Raw genomic sequence first — 15661 nt, 5'->3', positions numbered from 1 at the left:
CAGGCACTCCCTGTTCTATAGCAATTTTTACTTCAATATCTCTCAAGAAAGGCTCCATAGGGAGCCGAAACATCGAAATAAAATAATAAAAAATTGCTATAGAAGATGGAGTGACTTTTTGTCCTTTGATTGATACCTGCTAGATTCTTGGCAGTCTGCACCCACTATATACAAACAACAGACTCATTTAGAGGGGAAGAGAGGGGAAGCAAAAAGGTGTCCTCACCGTGCAATAAATGCAGGTGGTGATGGGTGAACGCAGACGTGCAGTGAAGTAAGGCAGAGGAGATGGGATGCTGCTTGATACATGTCAAACAGCTGTTGCACACCTCTTTCTATGTCAGCATTGGGTGACAGATGTCATTGCAAGGAGAAAGTGCTTGTCAAAGGCCTGTCTAATTATGTCAAATGGTCCTCGGGGTTTGTTGTGAATGTTTCTCTGCATTAGAGGCCCCCTGTGGCACAGACGATTCATATCCCTTCACTACCAGTGCTGCATGCAGTGTATTTTTAAGCGAAGAATTTGCAGGCGCATATGACAAGGAAGGTATTAGGAAAAATATATTAAGGAACGAGGCACGGCTCAGTGAGTAAAGGCACCGACTGTAAACAAATGACACAGAGTTTGTAGCAAGGGAACATTGAGACCTTGGGTAAGTCACATTATCTCCCTGTGTCTCAAGCACCAAAATCATAGATTGTAAGCTCATCTGGGCAGGCACTGTGTCTGTAACAGTCCTATGTGCTGCGTACCGCGCACTATACTGTCATTGTGAAGCGCTTTGCGTCCCATTGGGAGAAAAGTGCTATACGAAATAAAAGTTATTATTAATATTAAACGCTACAATAGTTTCCTTTTTAAGGAAAAATTGTTCAAATATTTGCTCCGGATGAAGTCCCTCCCACAGCAGACACTATTTTGCAACTCTATGGACATCTAAGTGTCAGGTGTCATTGCAGAACAAAAAAACATAAACGGTATATTTGACTTGGTTAATTAATGGTTGCCAAAATCTGAATATATTAAGCCAGGAAGCATGGCTTTTCTCTAGGTTTTTTGTTTGTATCCCTTTAATTATTTGCCCTTTTTTTTCTTAATTCACTGGCCAAAAGGGGACTGGACTGCACAAAAAAATGTTTTTGTGTTTAGTTTATGCTGAACAAATCCAACAGGGAAATTAGCTGTGTAAATGTACAACTTTGCAGAGTGTCCTGCCAGAGCTCCCCTTTAACACAGTTTAAGGTTGACAGTGACCTTATTTACACATAGATTGTGCACAGGAGGACAAACGTTATTTATTTTTTTTAACCTTTGCCCCATTGTTGCCAAATAATCCGAAAATCGTTGCAATAATGCTCTCACTTTCACAAATTACAGATGATTGATGCTCCGATAAAGGGGCAGTTCTGCCTACATGTTTTTGTAATGATTTAAATATTTCTTCACAATACTATACAGTAATATCCATCCTTAACAGGGCAGAGGAACATACCGGTAAAGTGGGCAACTGTTTGAAAGAGTACGGAAGATCTGAACACAGTTTAATATTTTTACTAGCTTTTACCAACGCAGGCGATTTATTTAGGAAAAGAAGGGAATTGGATACAGTAACTAGTGGCAGCCATATTGATGTTATTACCCAAGATGATAGTTCAACAGGGCCCAGGGTACCTGCCCAGCACCACCAATAGACCTCATCTTCACTGCAGGGCATTACAACGGTCTTACACAGCATGAGGGTTCCCAAGACACAACTCCCACACAACACCATCCCCAGTCACAGACACCGCCCCCAGACAAACGCTCTCCTCCCTCTGCGTACTCTGATCCTCTGCTCCAGGGGTGAGCAGAGCTCTCACATAGATATCACACACATGTGAAGCCCAGTCTCATGCTTAGGAGTGAGGGAATCTTGATTGGTCTGAATGCTACAACTCACTGTAGTTTGCAGAATGACTGCACAGTTCCAACTAACTAATGCTTCTTCTGTATACAGTAGATACCATACATTAAAATAACTTGAGTTCGCAGAATATAACACCAGAGTCTCAATGCCTGCACCAAATAGCCTCAGATTCTCTTCTGACTCCTATATGAAAACCAGGCTGCTCTGTAGATTTTGTTCGGTTTAATTATTTGACTGGCCATATGCCTGTGGTTTCAGCGTCTTTTACTAGGGTGCTGGATTTGGAACTTCCGTGTAAATTACCCCCATATGCAATGTGCTGCTGGCCCCTGTGGCAGACAAAGGGGTTAGAGTCCACGGTGTTCAAGACATTTAGAAAAGGCTCATTTGTTCCAATAAAATTTTGGCACAACATCGAGACTTTGTAATTTTGCTTTTTGGCACAAAATATAGAATGTTAAGATATTTTTTTATTACTCATTTTGTATAATATTTCATATTACGTATAACTGTAAAAATGTTACAAATAGGTTTAAGGAGCACTGTAATAAACATATTTAAAAAAATCTCTCTGAAGGAGTTGGGATGTGCATTAAGAAAAGCATTGCGCACAGCCCCTTAAAATTAATTAAAGGGTGGATCTCCCTTACTGAAGCCTGCCATGCAAACCAGATCACAAGAAATGTGCTGAAAAAAAGGTAGAAATGTCTCTGCCATTACTTCACTTTCTCTGTCCTTCCATGACCACACACCTACTGTATGAGGAGTTTAGCTCCTTCCAGTTGGGATAGTACAATGTTGACCAGCAGAGGTATACCTTCTCTTTCCTCCTATATCAGGTCAGTTGTTTCTGCTAACCAAGCTGTTAAAAGGGAAAGAAAAAAAGGTCCCAAGACAACCCTTTTTTCTCCCATTACCTCATAGGGAAGGTATGAATCAGTCTTCTGAAGAATCATCTATATTTCCAATTATAGTGCTTTTTATTTTCAGAAAGGGTAGTGTGTGTGTGTGTGGTCATGGAAGAACTTGTAGAAAGTGAAATAAGGGTAAAGAGAATTATACCCGTCTCCTTCCACACACTTATGGATGGGTCTCCAAAAAGAAACATCCTCTACCGGGTGGGATTAAAGTGCTTCTTCATGTACTACTATATTGCCTGAAGAATTTTCCTACCAAATATGTTTTTTTGAGACTAAAAGACAGGAGTATATAATGCCTTATAAAAGTATTCAGTGAAAACACATGAAGCTGCCATGGCTCTAGTTGAATAAGCCCTACTTGTCAAAGTACAGTCTACCATCTTCATCTTTAATCTTCTGCAATACACATCTTTATCCATCTGGATATAGTATACATGGAAGCCATGGAACAGTACAAACATCCTGCCTTAACTGTGTTCATCTCTCCACATACTTTTGTAGGGCTCTGACTTTTTCTCCTTTATGTTTTTCGGCTCCAGACAAACCGAAGATTTTTTTGTGTCCCGATTTAAATAAATATCCAGTACTATCCTTTGGTCAAAATTGTGGAATAGTTATGACAATCACATCTTTATGCAGAATGCAGTAAGCAGATACACGACAATGAGAACAGGGTTGTCCATGGTCTGTCGACTGTGCCACAAGGTTTGCAAACAAAGTCCTCCGCGGCCAACATGGAGATATTACAATTACCTCGGCTGCTTCTACTTTTATCTTTTTTTCTGAAGACTGTGACGATGGAGAGGATTTGGCCCGGGATTAAAGGGGTTACACCCCAATTGGCCACCCTCTAACCTCACCAGGGAGACAAGGGGTTAACTGGGCTGAGGCCCGGACGTGTGATTTAACCCTTGTCATAACCTGAAAATGTATATTCCCAGTTCCCCCATGTTTTATTGTTAGTCAGTGTCTGCATCACACACACACTGGGATCCATCCGGGAGCACAAGGGTTAATAGTGATATAGTGATTATAGCCCTTTCTGTAATTTTCCCGCCTTTTCAGGCACCATTTTGCAGGTTCCCATAAGCCGCCATTAGGGCTCAATGCTTTTTAATGGTGAATCTTGCTGTGAAGTCCGGTTCCTGAGAAGACCAGCAGATGGCGTCCGAGAGGGAGAGCGGCGGTTTCCCATTGAAAGTCTATGGGCTCATTGACTTCAATGGAGAAACCTTCGAAAGAGCTTTTCAGGAACGAGTTAGCTGCCTTCCAAACCGCTTAACCGCAAAGCGGATACATTTTTAATAGGAGAGCTTTGATCACTTACAAGTCAAGTTCAACGACAAGTGGCGTGGGAATAAACAGTTCTAGGGCCCCTAGGAATAAAATTCTTTCTGTCCCTAGTTCCTAGACCTCCCCCCCACTCGACCACAACCGGGTCCCCGTATCCTGGACCCCCGATAAGGGTCGAACCGAGAAGAGCGGGTCGCGCCATAGGCTTCAATGGCGGTGGCAGAAACAGCTCCGAAAAATGACTAAGTGTGAAATGCTGTAATTTAGGAATCCATATCTCCGGTTCCGGAGGGACCAGAGGATCAAGGTTTGGGGTATCTGTAGTCACTGCTCCGGCATCACTGCAGAACCATCCTTGACCCTATTGGACCAACCCAACGGAGTATGGACCCCCTTGAAAGTTCGGGACTTTTACCATTGATTCTAATGGGGGAAAAGTCGCATGTTAAAAAAATGACTAAGTGTAAAATGTTGAAATGTGTAAGTCCATATCTCCGGTTCTGGAATGCCCAGAGGAATGGGATTTGGGTGACATGTATCCAAGGTTCCGGCTTTAATGCATGCCCATTTCCAGCCCCCTCAGACCAACCAGACGGAGTATGGATGAATGTAAAGATTTGTGGATTTTCTCATAGACTTCAATGGCGGCGGTTCCCCATTGAAAGTCTATGGCAGGAAACCCCATTGACTACAACGGCGAAGTTGCTCCATTGAAACCCAGGGCGGCGGAGCCCGTTGTTTTCAATGGGGATTTAGTGAAAAGCTGAGATTTCTTTTTTAGCGGAGATTTTTGTATTAAAGTGAAAAATGATTTCATGTGCATTTGTGTATCTCCGGTTCCGAAGGTCGTAGCAAGTTGCTTTTTGGATCATATGGTGTCCCAGTTCTGGCAATGAGAACTGGGAAGTTTGGACCTGCTAGACCCAACGGAACCGGATATTTTAATACGTTTATGTTTTATGTTTAATACTGTGTCCCAAGGTATGGACAAAGACCCAGAGTTAATTCTTTTGCATACCAGGATAGCAGATGGCCCTAGAGGCGACCCAATGTCTAGGACTTAAGTATTGTTCAAAGGGTTTTGTCACCCTCCCTGTTTACCTAAGGGCGGAGGAGGCTCAAACCAGAGCAGTCTTTAAGTGTCCCATTTCACACCTTTCAACAAAGGTTTTCCTGCCAGAACTCCAAATGGATAGACTGGCTGGCATTCCTGATGCAAATGTGGGGCTTCAGAAATGAGACCCCAGAGCTCTACTGCGCATGTCCCAACAAGCAGGGGGGCATGGATTAAAATGTGTTCCCAGGCTAGTGAGTGGCTAGAGGTAATTGAAAACCAATCACCTGTATTTAAGGTTAAGGATAGGGCCACAAAAGGTATATAATCTGTGGTCAAGCCCTTATCCAGTGTTGTTCATGTTCTTCAAGTTCTACAAGTGTTCAGTCTGTTCTATACCATCTTGATTGCTGAGAGAAACGCTATGCACTGTCTTCCTGCCAGGGGTCTTTTCATGTCTTTGGTGTCTTGATGACTATGAAGAGTGCTGTATGAACTGCCAGTCCAGATGTGACTGCTTCATCATTTCCATTTTACATAAGTGTCTATATTTTGCCTGTTATTTGTACATTATTGTGTGTTCACCTTTATCAAGGAATAAATTATATTTTATCACATCTAAGTCTCGTCCCAGTTCAGACCCAGTGATAAATATATATCATCTGTTATATATATTTATGTGTGACTTATACAGCCTGCCATAATCTCACCGTGACAAAGACCACCTGTCATATGACTATTGGTGGAAAAATAAGACAGTGAATAACTCCAAGGGATTACAGTTCATTGAACAATTGCATCGTTACACTACGTGTTCTTCAGCAAAAGACTGCAACTTTGCACCTGGCATCCATTAACATCAGATCTATGTCAGGACAAGTCCTTGCCATCTGAAGAAACACCTTAAATGACCCTTTCCGGGATAATTTGAATTGTAACTTGTAGTCCACAGAGGTATTAGATTTCCCTTGTATGTTTATGGCTGAGACATGGTACTGTACACTTGCCGCTGCCTACTGAAGAAGCCTGGACAGGTCCCTCATAGCCTGCGGACTCCAATTACCACCTTGTTTGTTGAGGTAAACTACCGTGGTTGCATGGTCTGAGAATATACTCAGAGATTTTTTCCTTAATAGGCAAGACAATTGTCTGACTACATAAGACACTGGTTTGATCTCCAATATGTTTATGGGAAGAGGCTTTTCCTGTGACAATGGTTGATCTTAAATGGATGTTTTGCTACTTTGTGCTACCCAACCTAATGTTAGCATTCGGTGAGAATTAGCTCCATAGATGTTCTCCGTTTCTTTCCTTTTAATAGGTTGTTGCCATCTTCCCACCATCTGAAATGTTACATCGTCCGACAGGATAAACTAATCGGATAGTTGGTGTTTTGGCTAGGTCCCAGATGGGAACAAACATAGGACACCACATCCATGGCCAACATTAACCTGCCCAATAGACTTGTATAGTACTCAAGCTAGGATTTTGACTTTAAGAGCAGCTGCCTTGCTTCATCCATTATGCGCCTTGCCTGGTCTCTTAAAATTCATTCTTTCCCTTCCCTGTTATTGAAGACTGTGCCCAGGAACTGAATGGTCTGAGATGGTTGCAATGTTTATTTATGATCCATCCATGAACCTTGAGTATCCTTATGGCATGGGCAAGCCTGCTCTTGCCTGTATAAGAAAACTGTCTAGGAAAGGTCAAATAAAAAATAACCCGCCGTCTGATAAATGCCATCAACACTGACAAAACCTTTGTGAAAGTCTTTTGAGTGGTTGCCAGTCTGAAGGGAAGTGCTGAAAACTGGAAGAGTTTGCCCTGTACGCAAAACCTGAGCAATCTCTGGTTAGACCTCCTTATCAGAATGTGTAGGTACGTGTCCTTCTGATCTATTGATGCCGAAAAGTTCTGACTGCTAACACATTAATTATAGATCTGAATGGCTCAATCGTCAGTGGTCTTATTCTTAATGATCTGGTCACCTATTTCAAATTTAGGACTGCCTGAAATTCCCGATGAGCTGGGAACCACAAAAAGGTTCGAGTATATCCCTTTTCGTGACACTGGTACCATGGTTATTACTTTCTGCAACAGGAACATGTGTATTGAGACTAATAATGTTTTTGCATTGACAGAGAGACTTTGTTCCTTGATGCTTGGGTTATAGCCTGCAGGTTAGGTAGACACCCTGTTTTTTTCTTCGTTCATTTCAAAATGTTTGGTGTGTATAAATTGGAACTGTGGTGTTGAGTTGAATGACTCATCTGCATCAAGAGAAATGTATATGTCGACATACATCCTATGCTCGAATGACCACAACAGCACACCATACATTTATTGCAAGGCCAAATGCACAATATCTGTATTTTCCATACATTACTTTTTATTAATACAGGGTATGATCAAAGAAGATCAGAATAATCCTCCACTGGATTGCACTCTATGTTTGCATGTTAAGTATTTATTTGGACAGTTTGTCCTAGCAGAATCTCTTACTCACGAATGGCTATCTATTGATTCTGAATCATTTACCCAGTTAAAATAAAAAAACAATAAAATTTTATTACATCAATTTATTTGTGACTCTATTATTTACAGTATTATGACTTTATTATTTACAGTGTATATTGTTTAAAAATCCCTTAAGGAGTTGAGTAGACTTAGTTTGCCTTATATTGTTTTTTAATTAGACTTGTTGTCACATTAATATGTGTGTCTTCCGGTATAATAAGGTTTACTATGTCTACTCCGACATCTCAATACCAATACATATATCCATCTATAAGGAGTATAAATATACTATGGCTTTATGCAGTGGTCGACAATTCACCAAAAAATCTACTCGCCGAACAAAAAAATCTACTCGCCACCTGGTACCACACGTGTGCTGCTTGGGCCAATAGGAGCTCGCCACGATGTTAAATCCACTCGCCCGGGGCGAGCAAATGTATAGGTTTGTCGAACACTGGCTATATGTATAGTCTTGTTCGCACATATATGATGTACTTCCTATATGGTTATATTGTTAATCACCATGATTCTGATCTTCTTTGATCATACCCTGTATTATTCTCATTTACCCTCATGCACCATGTTACTTACCTGAAAGGAAACAGATTATAAGGATGCGCGATTTATATTATTTCTAATAATTACTTTTTATTAGTGAGAATTGTATAGCCTAGATAGAAATACGTTAGTATAGCCTACTCTAGACTATGGAAAAAGGGATTCCATTCTAAGAATCTCCCACTGTTAAGCAGTTGGTTTCAAAGACGAGTTCTGTAGCAGCTTGTTGTAGTAAGAACTATTTCTCTCTGGACCCATTTATTTATTTTTTATTTTTTATTATTATCTCCACATTTGTTTTTCCATATTTGTATTCAAATAAATAAGTAATCATGAGTCCAATTGAGGAACCCTGTGCTTTCTCCTTTTGTGCATCTTACTCCTTCTCCCGGAGAAGGACTGAAATTCGGGACCAAACAGGTGTGGAAACTACCTACCAGGTCTATGCTGTAGTTCTCTGCCTATTAGAATAAATTATTGTCAAAACAATAAGAGCTTGATTGTTTAGACCTTTTTTCGGAGGAAGACAATTTTTATTTTTTTCCTTAAGACTTCGCCATAATACGATCTATGGTTTTTTCAGAATAAAACCTCGCCAGAAAAAGCAGAAACATGTTTATTCTGTAATCTGCCACCCGGCACCAGAGTCACAATGCTCTTCTAGCAACTACCAACAGCGTAGTGGATTTTACCAACTTTGATAAGATCATAAGATTCATCATGTACTATGCCAATTGCTTCCCTGCTTGGAGAACAATCCTTCAGAATCTTCTTCTGAGAAATTCTCTTCCATGATGGCAGACCATTCAGGGATCTAACCGTACAGGCTATTAACAACAACTGCCTTTTAAGCGAGCCCAATACAAAATGTTCATTACAAGGTATCGCTCTGGTCCATTTGATCCCGGAAGGAACCATTCTCAATTGGAATTGTGGTTCTAAAAGCAATACTCGTCACTGCCTGATCCACTCTAGGAGGACTTCACCAACATTTTGCATCCTGCTCAAAGAAAGGATACTGTACATCTTTAAAAACCTCATGGATGCCAATAATCTTTATGAGGGTGCAGCCATTCTAAATCAATCAGCCCCTTATTCACCTGGACACAAATGATCCTTTTTAGGGAACGATACTCGTTACTTTCCAGAAGATAAAAGCATCCAGGATCTCAAAGTCTTATTATGGAGGTGACCTGCTCCTTTTAGATGCATATGATGATGATGTTTGCATCTGACAAGGTCACTAGCACGGAGGCCTTCATCCAAGGAAAATGTATTATTCATTTGCAAAGCCCCCACTTTTGTGGCAATAAATACAGGGGCCTATGTACAAAGATTGTTTTTTAACTTTATGTTTTGGGTCATAATTTTAGTCCTAAAAAGTATAACAAACCTTAAAAAAAAAAAAAAAAGATTAGTTGTTTGTATGAAAACGTCACATGATACTTCCTATAATTTTTAATATCTTGTTGATACATTTTAAACTTAAAACAGGATTTGTATTTTTTTTATACAGTAACTAGTACTGTATTAGAAAATGTTTAGTGTAATATTATTTATACTGTGCATGCAATGTCTTGTATATAATGCTCACTTAATGTAACTACTGTATGTATTTCTAACCATGTATTTGTCATCATAACTATGTCCAGGACAAACGTGAAAACAAGAAGTAACTCAATGTATTACTTCCTGGTAAAACATATTATAAATAAATAATAGCCATGTGAAAATAATAAAAATTTTAAACAATATTATGAAACATTTGTTCTTCATCAAATATATTTTTGGGTTGAACTGGGACACTGAATTGATTTTGTGGCACACAAGCATTACATAGTTACATAGTAGAGGAGGTTGAAAAAAGACGTACGTCCATCAAGTTCAACCTATGCTAAATTTAGACGACATACTTATCCTATATTTGTATTTACAGTATATTCATCAAGAGGAAGGCAAACAAAACCCCCAGTGACATATCATCCAGTGATATCTCGTAAGCGGAAAAATAAATTCCTGACTCCAATAATTGGCAATCAGATTACTCCCTGGATCAACATCCTTCTCATGTTTACTTACTGTATTTGGTATATACCTGCATACCGTATGTAGATATCATGCTGCCAACACAAATGATATGGAACAGAAGTAGTAGCCCTATTTAACATATTAAACTGCTTAGTTTTTAATCAAAAATATATTTTTTTACGTTAGTTTTTTTATTATTAAAATATTTTTCCAAAATTGAGAATTCATTAGACAAAGCGTTTTTCAAAATTCAATTATTTTAAGAAGTTAAGCTGCAAACAACTGCACTTTTCACAGCGAATTCCAATTGTGTTGAAAAATGTGCCCATCTCTACCTACAAGGGGTAGTTTCCACATTGTCAGCCAAAAACATTTTGTAAAGAATTTATCAATTTGATTGACTTCCTTACACAAATGTAACCAAGCTGAAAGCAAATATTTGGCTGCTTTTATTGTTTTTTTTTTTTTTAATTAAATTAAGCACAAATCTGCTTTCTTAGAGGACTCTGAATCGAGAAGTGTGTGTCAGTCAAGAGTTTTTCTGCCCTTATCCCAATTCCTGCCGGGTGATGTCACGGCCGCGCCCCCGTAACCCCCCCCCCGCCTTGTAGCTCTCTGCAGATAGGGGGACTTGGCTGCACGTGCCGCCTGCCTCGCAGACGTGCGTGCAGCGCAGGCAGTGGGGCCGCAGCCTAAGGCCTTGCCCCCGCTGCCTACTACAGCGTCCGCTGTGGCGGACGCTGCGCGCACGAGAGCCCTCCCCGTAATGGCGCCTGGCCCGCTGCGAGGGGGGGCCGCAGCGCTCGCACAAGAGCTACTCCTGCTCTCAATAGAATTGAGAGCAGGACTCGCGTCGAGCGATTAGGCACGCCCCCCGGCGGTTCAGCCAATGAGGGCGAACCTGCCGGGTGACGTCATGGCCGCGCCCCCGTCACTCCTCCGCCATGCCCCCCCCGGTCTCTCCTCCTGCAGTGAGCTGCAGACCGGGGAATCGGCTGAACGTGCCGCCAAAAGCGTGGGCGCGCGTTACAGCGGAGTGACCGGGGCCTTAGCCTTACACCTCTTCCTGGATGCCTGCGATCCTCGCAGCCCTATTGGCCAATTCGCGCCATGTGATCCGTATGCCCCTATGCCTACAGGGAGTTGCAGTCCCTTCGGATCCTTCCCCTATTGCCGCCACGTGCGCCTAGGGTACTGCGCATGCGTGAACCTGTAATGGCCACCACTGAGTCTTCTGCGCATGTGCGAGCCTCCGCGCGTGCGCCCACACAACATGGCGGTGCCCTGTGGAGGGAGCCACAGACGAGCCCGTCGCCACCTGCACCTCCCCGCAACAGCGGAGGTAAGGGGGGGGGTGAAACGGAGTACCGGGTAGCCATGGGGGACCTGACTACACATGTCTTCATTTTTTTGTATTTCAATATTTTCTTGGCTCTGCCCCAAACACACGTATTCATGCAGTGTCTTACATTTGACATGGATGGTTAGTTAGAAGGGCTTAAGCAGAATTAGACTTGGCAGGCACAGAAACTGTAAACAAAAGTGATGAACCTAAATGCAGACGTTAACCAATCTGATAATATGCTTGTGAGGTACCTCCTCTCTAGATCCTCCTATAACTCCTCACCCTCCCAGAAATGCATGTTGGTACATGCCGACAAATGGTCAAAATGCCTCAATAAGCATCAATTTTAAAGGTGCACTCCAACAGTCGCCAGTTGAATTTCTTAAAGGGCTCTAAATGGGGAAGTGTTTGTCAATTAAGAGGGTTTTTTCCATCTTATCCCACCCTGTCCTTATCAGAGAACCGATAAAGTTGTTGAGAGGTGAGACTCTGGCTGTACAAGCAGTTGCTGATCACACAGTGGAATCACACGAGAGTGTAGCCAGGGAAATCAAACCCCACCCAAGCCTAACTTTAAAAAGAAAAAATAATTGTAAATACTTATAGGTGTTAAAAAAAATAAAAAATAAAAATGATATATATATATATTTTTACCCTGATGAGACCCCTTAAACATGTCACTGCTGGAGTTAGGTCAGTTTGGTGCAAATAGGGGTCACAATTTTTTTTTGTCAGGGTCTCTTCTCCAAGTAGTGGTCAGAAAGCGTTCTGTTTACAACCACACATGTAATGTTACAGGTATAATGAATCTCCTATCCAAATCAGTTACTGTACCTGCAGCTTTGGGTAACGTCCTTTGCACAAGGTTATAAGAAGATTTGAACTGTGTGCGCGCACTCACTTTGAAGCAATGCTACACAGATTGAAGGACAGCCCCATCAGTCAGATAACTAAATATTATCCCACTGGATTTGGCAACTTTGCTGAAGGTCAGTAGAAGTGCGTGTATTAAAAGGGATAACTGAAGTTTTTAGTGATGCCACAGAATTGGGGTTTGAAACAAAGTTCTAGTAGCTGTTTCATTCCTGAAGGAATGTAGAATAATTGTAGGTCGATATACATTTTAGGGAAAGAACATTAGTGATTTTCACAGATTAAATGCTAGTGAACAGAGCTTTCAAAATATTATAGGTTTCTTTTTCACGGGCTACATGTAGGCGAGCATGGCGGTAACACAGAATGTGCAGCGTGCCCCTGGTGCATAAACACAGTGCCTAAGCACTACAATCTCACAAATGCAGTTCAGCAGCCTGCGGTTGGCCCTACTAACTAAGAGGATTATAGATGCAGATATGTATAGATACAGTAAACATTTTGGGTTCAAATTTACAGTTTGGGGAATAAATTCAGACATTAACAGATGAAAGTGTTAGTCATGAAAGTTTCCTCTGCCAGCACGTAAGTTACCAGAAGCAGTCACATTTGAAGTGATATTTTGCTGTAACTGTACGAGAGGAGGCTGTGTATCTGTTTGTTTGCTTCTTCATGATGTATTTATTTTTTGACATAATTATCCGTTCCCCAGTCTGCATGTCTGCCTACACATAGCACACTAATGCTTTGTGCTCACTTCTCCCTCATAGGCAAAGGAGCCCTGATTACCCTTCCCAGACATCAGAGGGAAATGAATGAGACACTGTGAGATGGCTTCTCGGGAACAGGCCTTTGGCAAATGCTGGGAGTCTGCAGGGAGGTAGGGACAGCAATTCTAAAACAGACACACACTTAGCTGTGCATTTCTTGCTTGGAGGGTGGGAAGGCAATATTATGATAATCAATTACTTTATACACGTCCAGCCTCTCAAAGCTCCTTCTCTGAGGAAACAGAGCTCCACCCACAAGGAGTGCAATATTTATTCTGAGTTTTGCTGCTCCATACTGTTCTCTGACCAACTGTAATAATCATGATAATCCTTGTCCTTTTTCAGTGTGTTATCTATTGGTGATTCACCTGGTTAGAATGCATTACAATTGTAAAGTGGGGTTATCTTTTGATAACCACCGTAACTTTATATTACGGTCTTTGTTTCCCAAATAGAACAAGATCTGGATGGAAATATGAAGTCGTACTTATTATGCTGTGTACTGAAGTATTTATGTAAAGGGGGGTTAGAAGGAGGAACTCCCGATTACGAAACACATGAACTTAAAGCTGCAGTTCAGTCTTTTTTTTTTTTTTTTTACTTCAATAGTTTCATGTGTGCAATCTCTAATTACATAAAGAACTGCATAGCTGCCGGTCAATTCGTTCTCCGTCTATTGATCGGCAAAGTTTGGCGACAGCTTTAAATATGGGGAATGTAAATCGTTGCTATAGGAACAAGCATGCTTGTTAAAATAGAATACAAGAAAATTGGTCTTTAAAAGTTGTTTTTTTTAAAACAGAAAATGCTAAAGGTATTTTTTCTTACTACAGAACTGATTTATTACAAAAAAAACACACATGCAGGATATTGACTGAACTGCAGCTTTAAAGCACTGAAATGTTTTTAATACGTTAAATGTAGCTGATTGACACTTCTAAACAAAATTGGAACTTGTATGTTTAAAAGTTGAACTTTTAACATTTGCTTTGCACGGATTTTACAACCAATTCTTATGTTATGTATTTTAGTGTTTACCAGTCCTCGTGCAAATTATAGCATTGTTCTCACTTTTGTTTGCAAAGTAATTACGGTATAATCATGAGTCCAATAAATAAATATAGGCAGCTGATCTGGTTCATTCTAGGGTCGCTGACAAAAAGCGATGCACATTGAAGCAAGACCATTGATTTAAGGCTGATTGCCTTGTTTAAAAAGATTCAAAGTATTATCCTGGTAAAAAACAAAATCATTTAACAATCTCTTCACATCTGCTAATATATTGTTCAGTAGTTCTTAAATATGTGTCTCTGTGCATATGTATGTTTTTAGCAATTAAGACATGTGTAATGCCTAGTTGGTGTTAACCAAAATGCTCTGATAAACTACATCCAAATGTCACATCCCAGGTGATGATTTGTGCTCACAGGTGACAAATTGAAAAAGTTGTACTGCAAATTTAGAGCAGGTTGTGTCCATGTTAACGATCTGTTAGATTTACTTACATATGTCAGGAGATTCATCAGAGCCATCAGTACAATCCTTCTCGCCATCACACCTCCAGCCCTTTGATATGCATGTTACCTGATCCTTGCAGGCAAATTGTTTGGGGCTACAGGTTTTAGGAGCTGAAATGCAAACAAACAGCATATTACCATCTATTGAGGCCTGTTATTGAGTAGAATGAGGGCAATCAAAAGAATAAGCAGACAAAACATAAACAGCACTGCAGTGACGAAAAAAAATAATAATAATAAAAAAAATCGTATCTACACTGTTTTAATCTCCTATAAGACTTCCTGAAATCGGGATCTGAAATCGGCAGCAGGACTTGCACAGGATTTGCAACTATGAGTCTACAATGCAGCAAAGTTGGACACTTAAATATTCAGGCATTTATAAGCAAGCTAAAAGCACCAAATGTGTCTTCATTTGCCCGAAAATATGTTGTGTTTGCACGTTTCAAAGAAGTCACGCTGGCATTGTGGGTAATAATCTTTGCCAAGGGCTACAGGGTTTCGAAAAACCTCTGAGTGGCTATGACATGAAGTTAAATTATGCAATTTATCAGCTGCAGTGTTTTAGTCCTTTCTGCCTAACCGTTTTAATTAATCCCTTCAGGGACAGATGAGCTTCCAACCCACTGCAGAGCAATGCAAGTGTCTAAAGCAGTGGTGCGCAAACTGGGGGGCTCTAAGATTATTTAGTGGGGGCGCGGGCTGCGTGAGGGGAAACTTGGGGGCGGGCAGAGCTGTGCACGGGCAGCCAGAAGCTCCGTGCTGAGGCTGCTTCTCTGCTGTGTCTTGCAGAGGGGGCGGGGCTTCTCTCTGCACACAGACAAGCCCTCCTTCTCTTGCTGTCTGTTTCCCGCCCCAGTTTTCAGCAGCATGGGGGAA

At 41.0% G+C, this 15661-nt stretch overlaps 1 protein-coding gene across 2 annotated transcripts in view; it reads right to left on the bottom strand.

Annotated features, from left to right (window-relative positions):
* Positions 1–15661, bottom strand: part of LRP1 (LDL receptor related protein 1) — a 374671-nt gene that overhangs the window by 251291 nt on the left and 107719 nt on the right. For both annotated transcript variants that reach the window (XM_075591499.1, XM_075591500.1), the window contains exon 2: positions 14771–14893. In XM_075591499.1, coding sequence (XP_075447614.1) covers positions 14771–14893 — 123 coding nt within the window. The remainder of the gene's footprint in view (positions 1–14770; positions 14894–15661) is intronic.

The sequence above is a fragment of the Ascaphus truei genome, chromosome 3 (genome assembly GCF_040206685.1).
Source record: "Ascaphus truei isolate aAscTru1 chromosome 3, aAscTru1.hap1, whole genome shotgun sequence".
Classification (NCBI taxonomy): domain Eukaryota; kingdom Metazoa; phylum Chordata; class Amphibia; order Anura; family Ascaphidae; genus Ascaphus; species Ascaphus truei.
The sequence above is the reverse complement of the archived record's forward strand: the minus strand, read 5'-3'. Positions and strand labels throughout refer to the sequence as shown.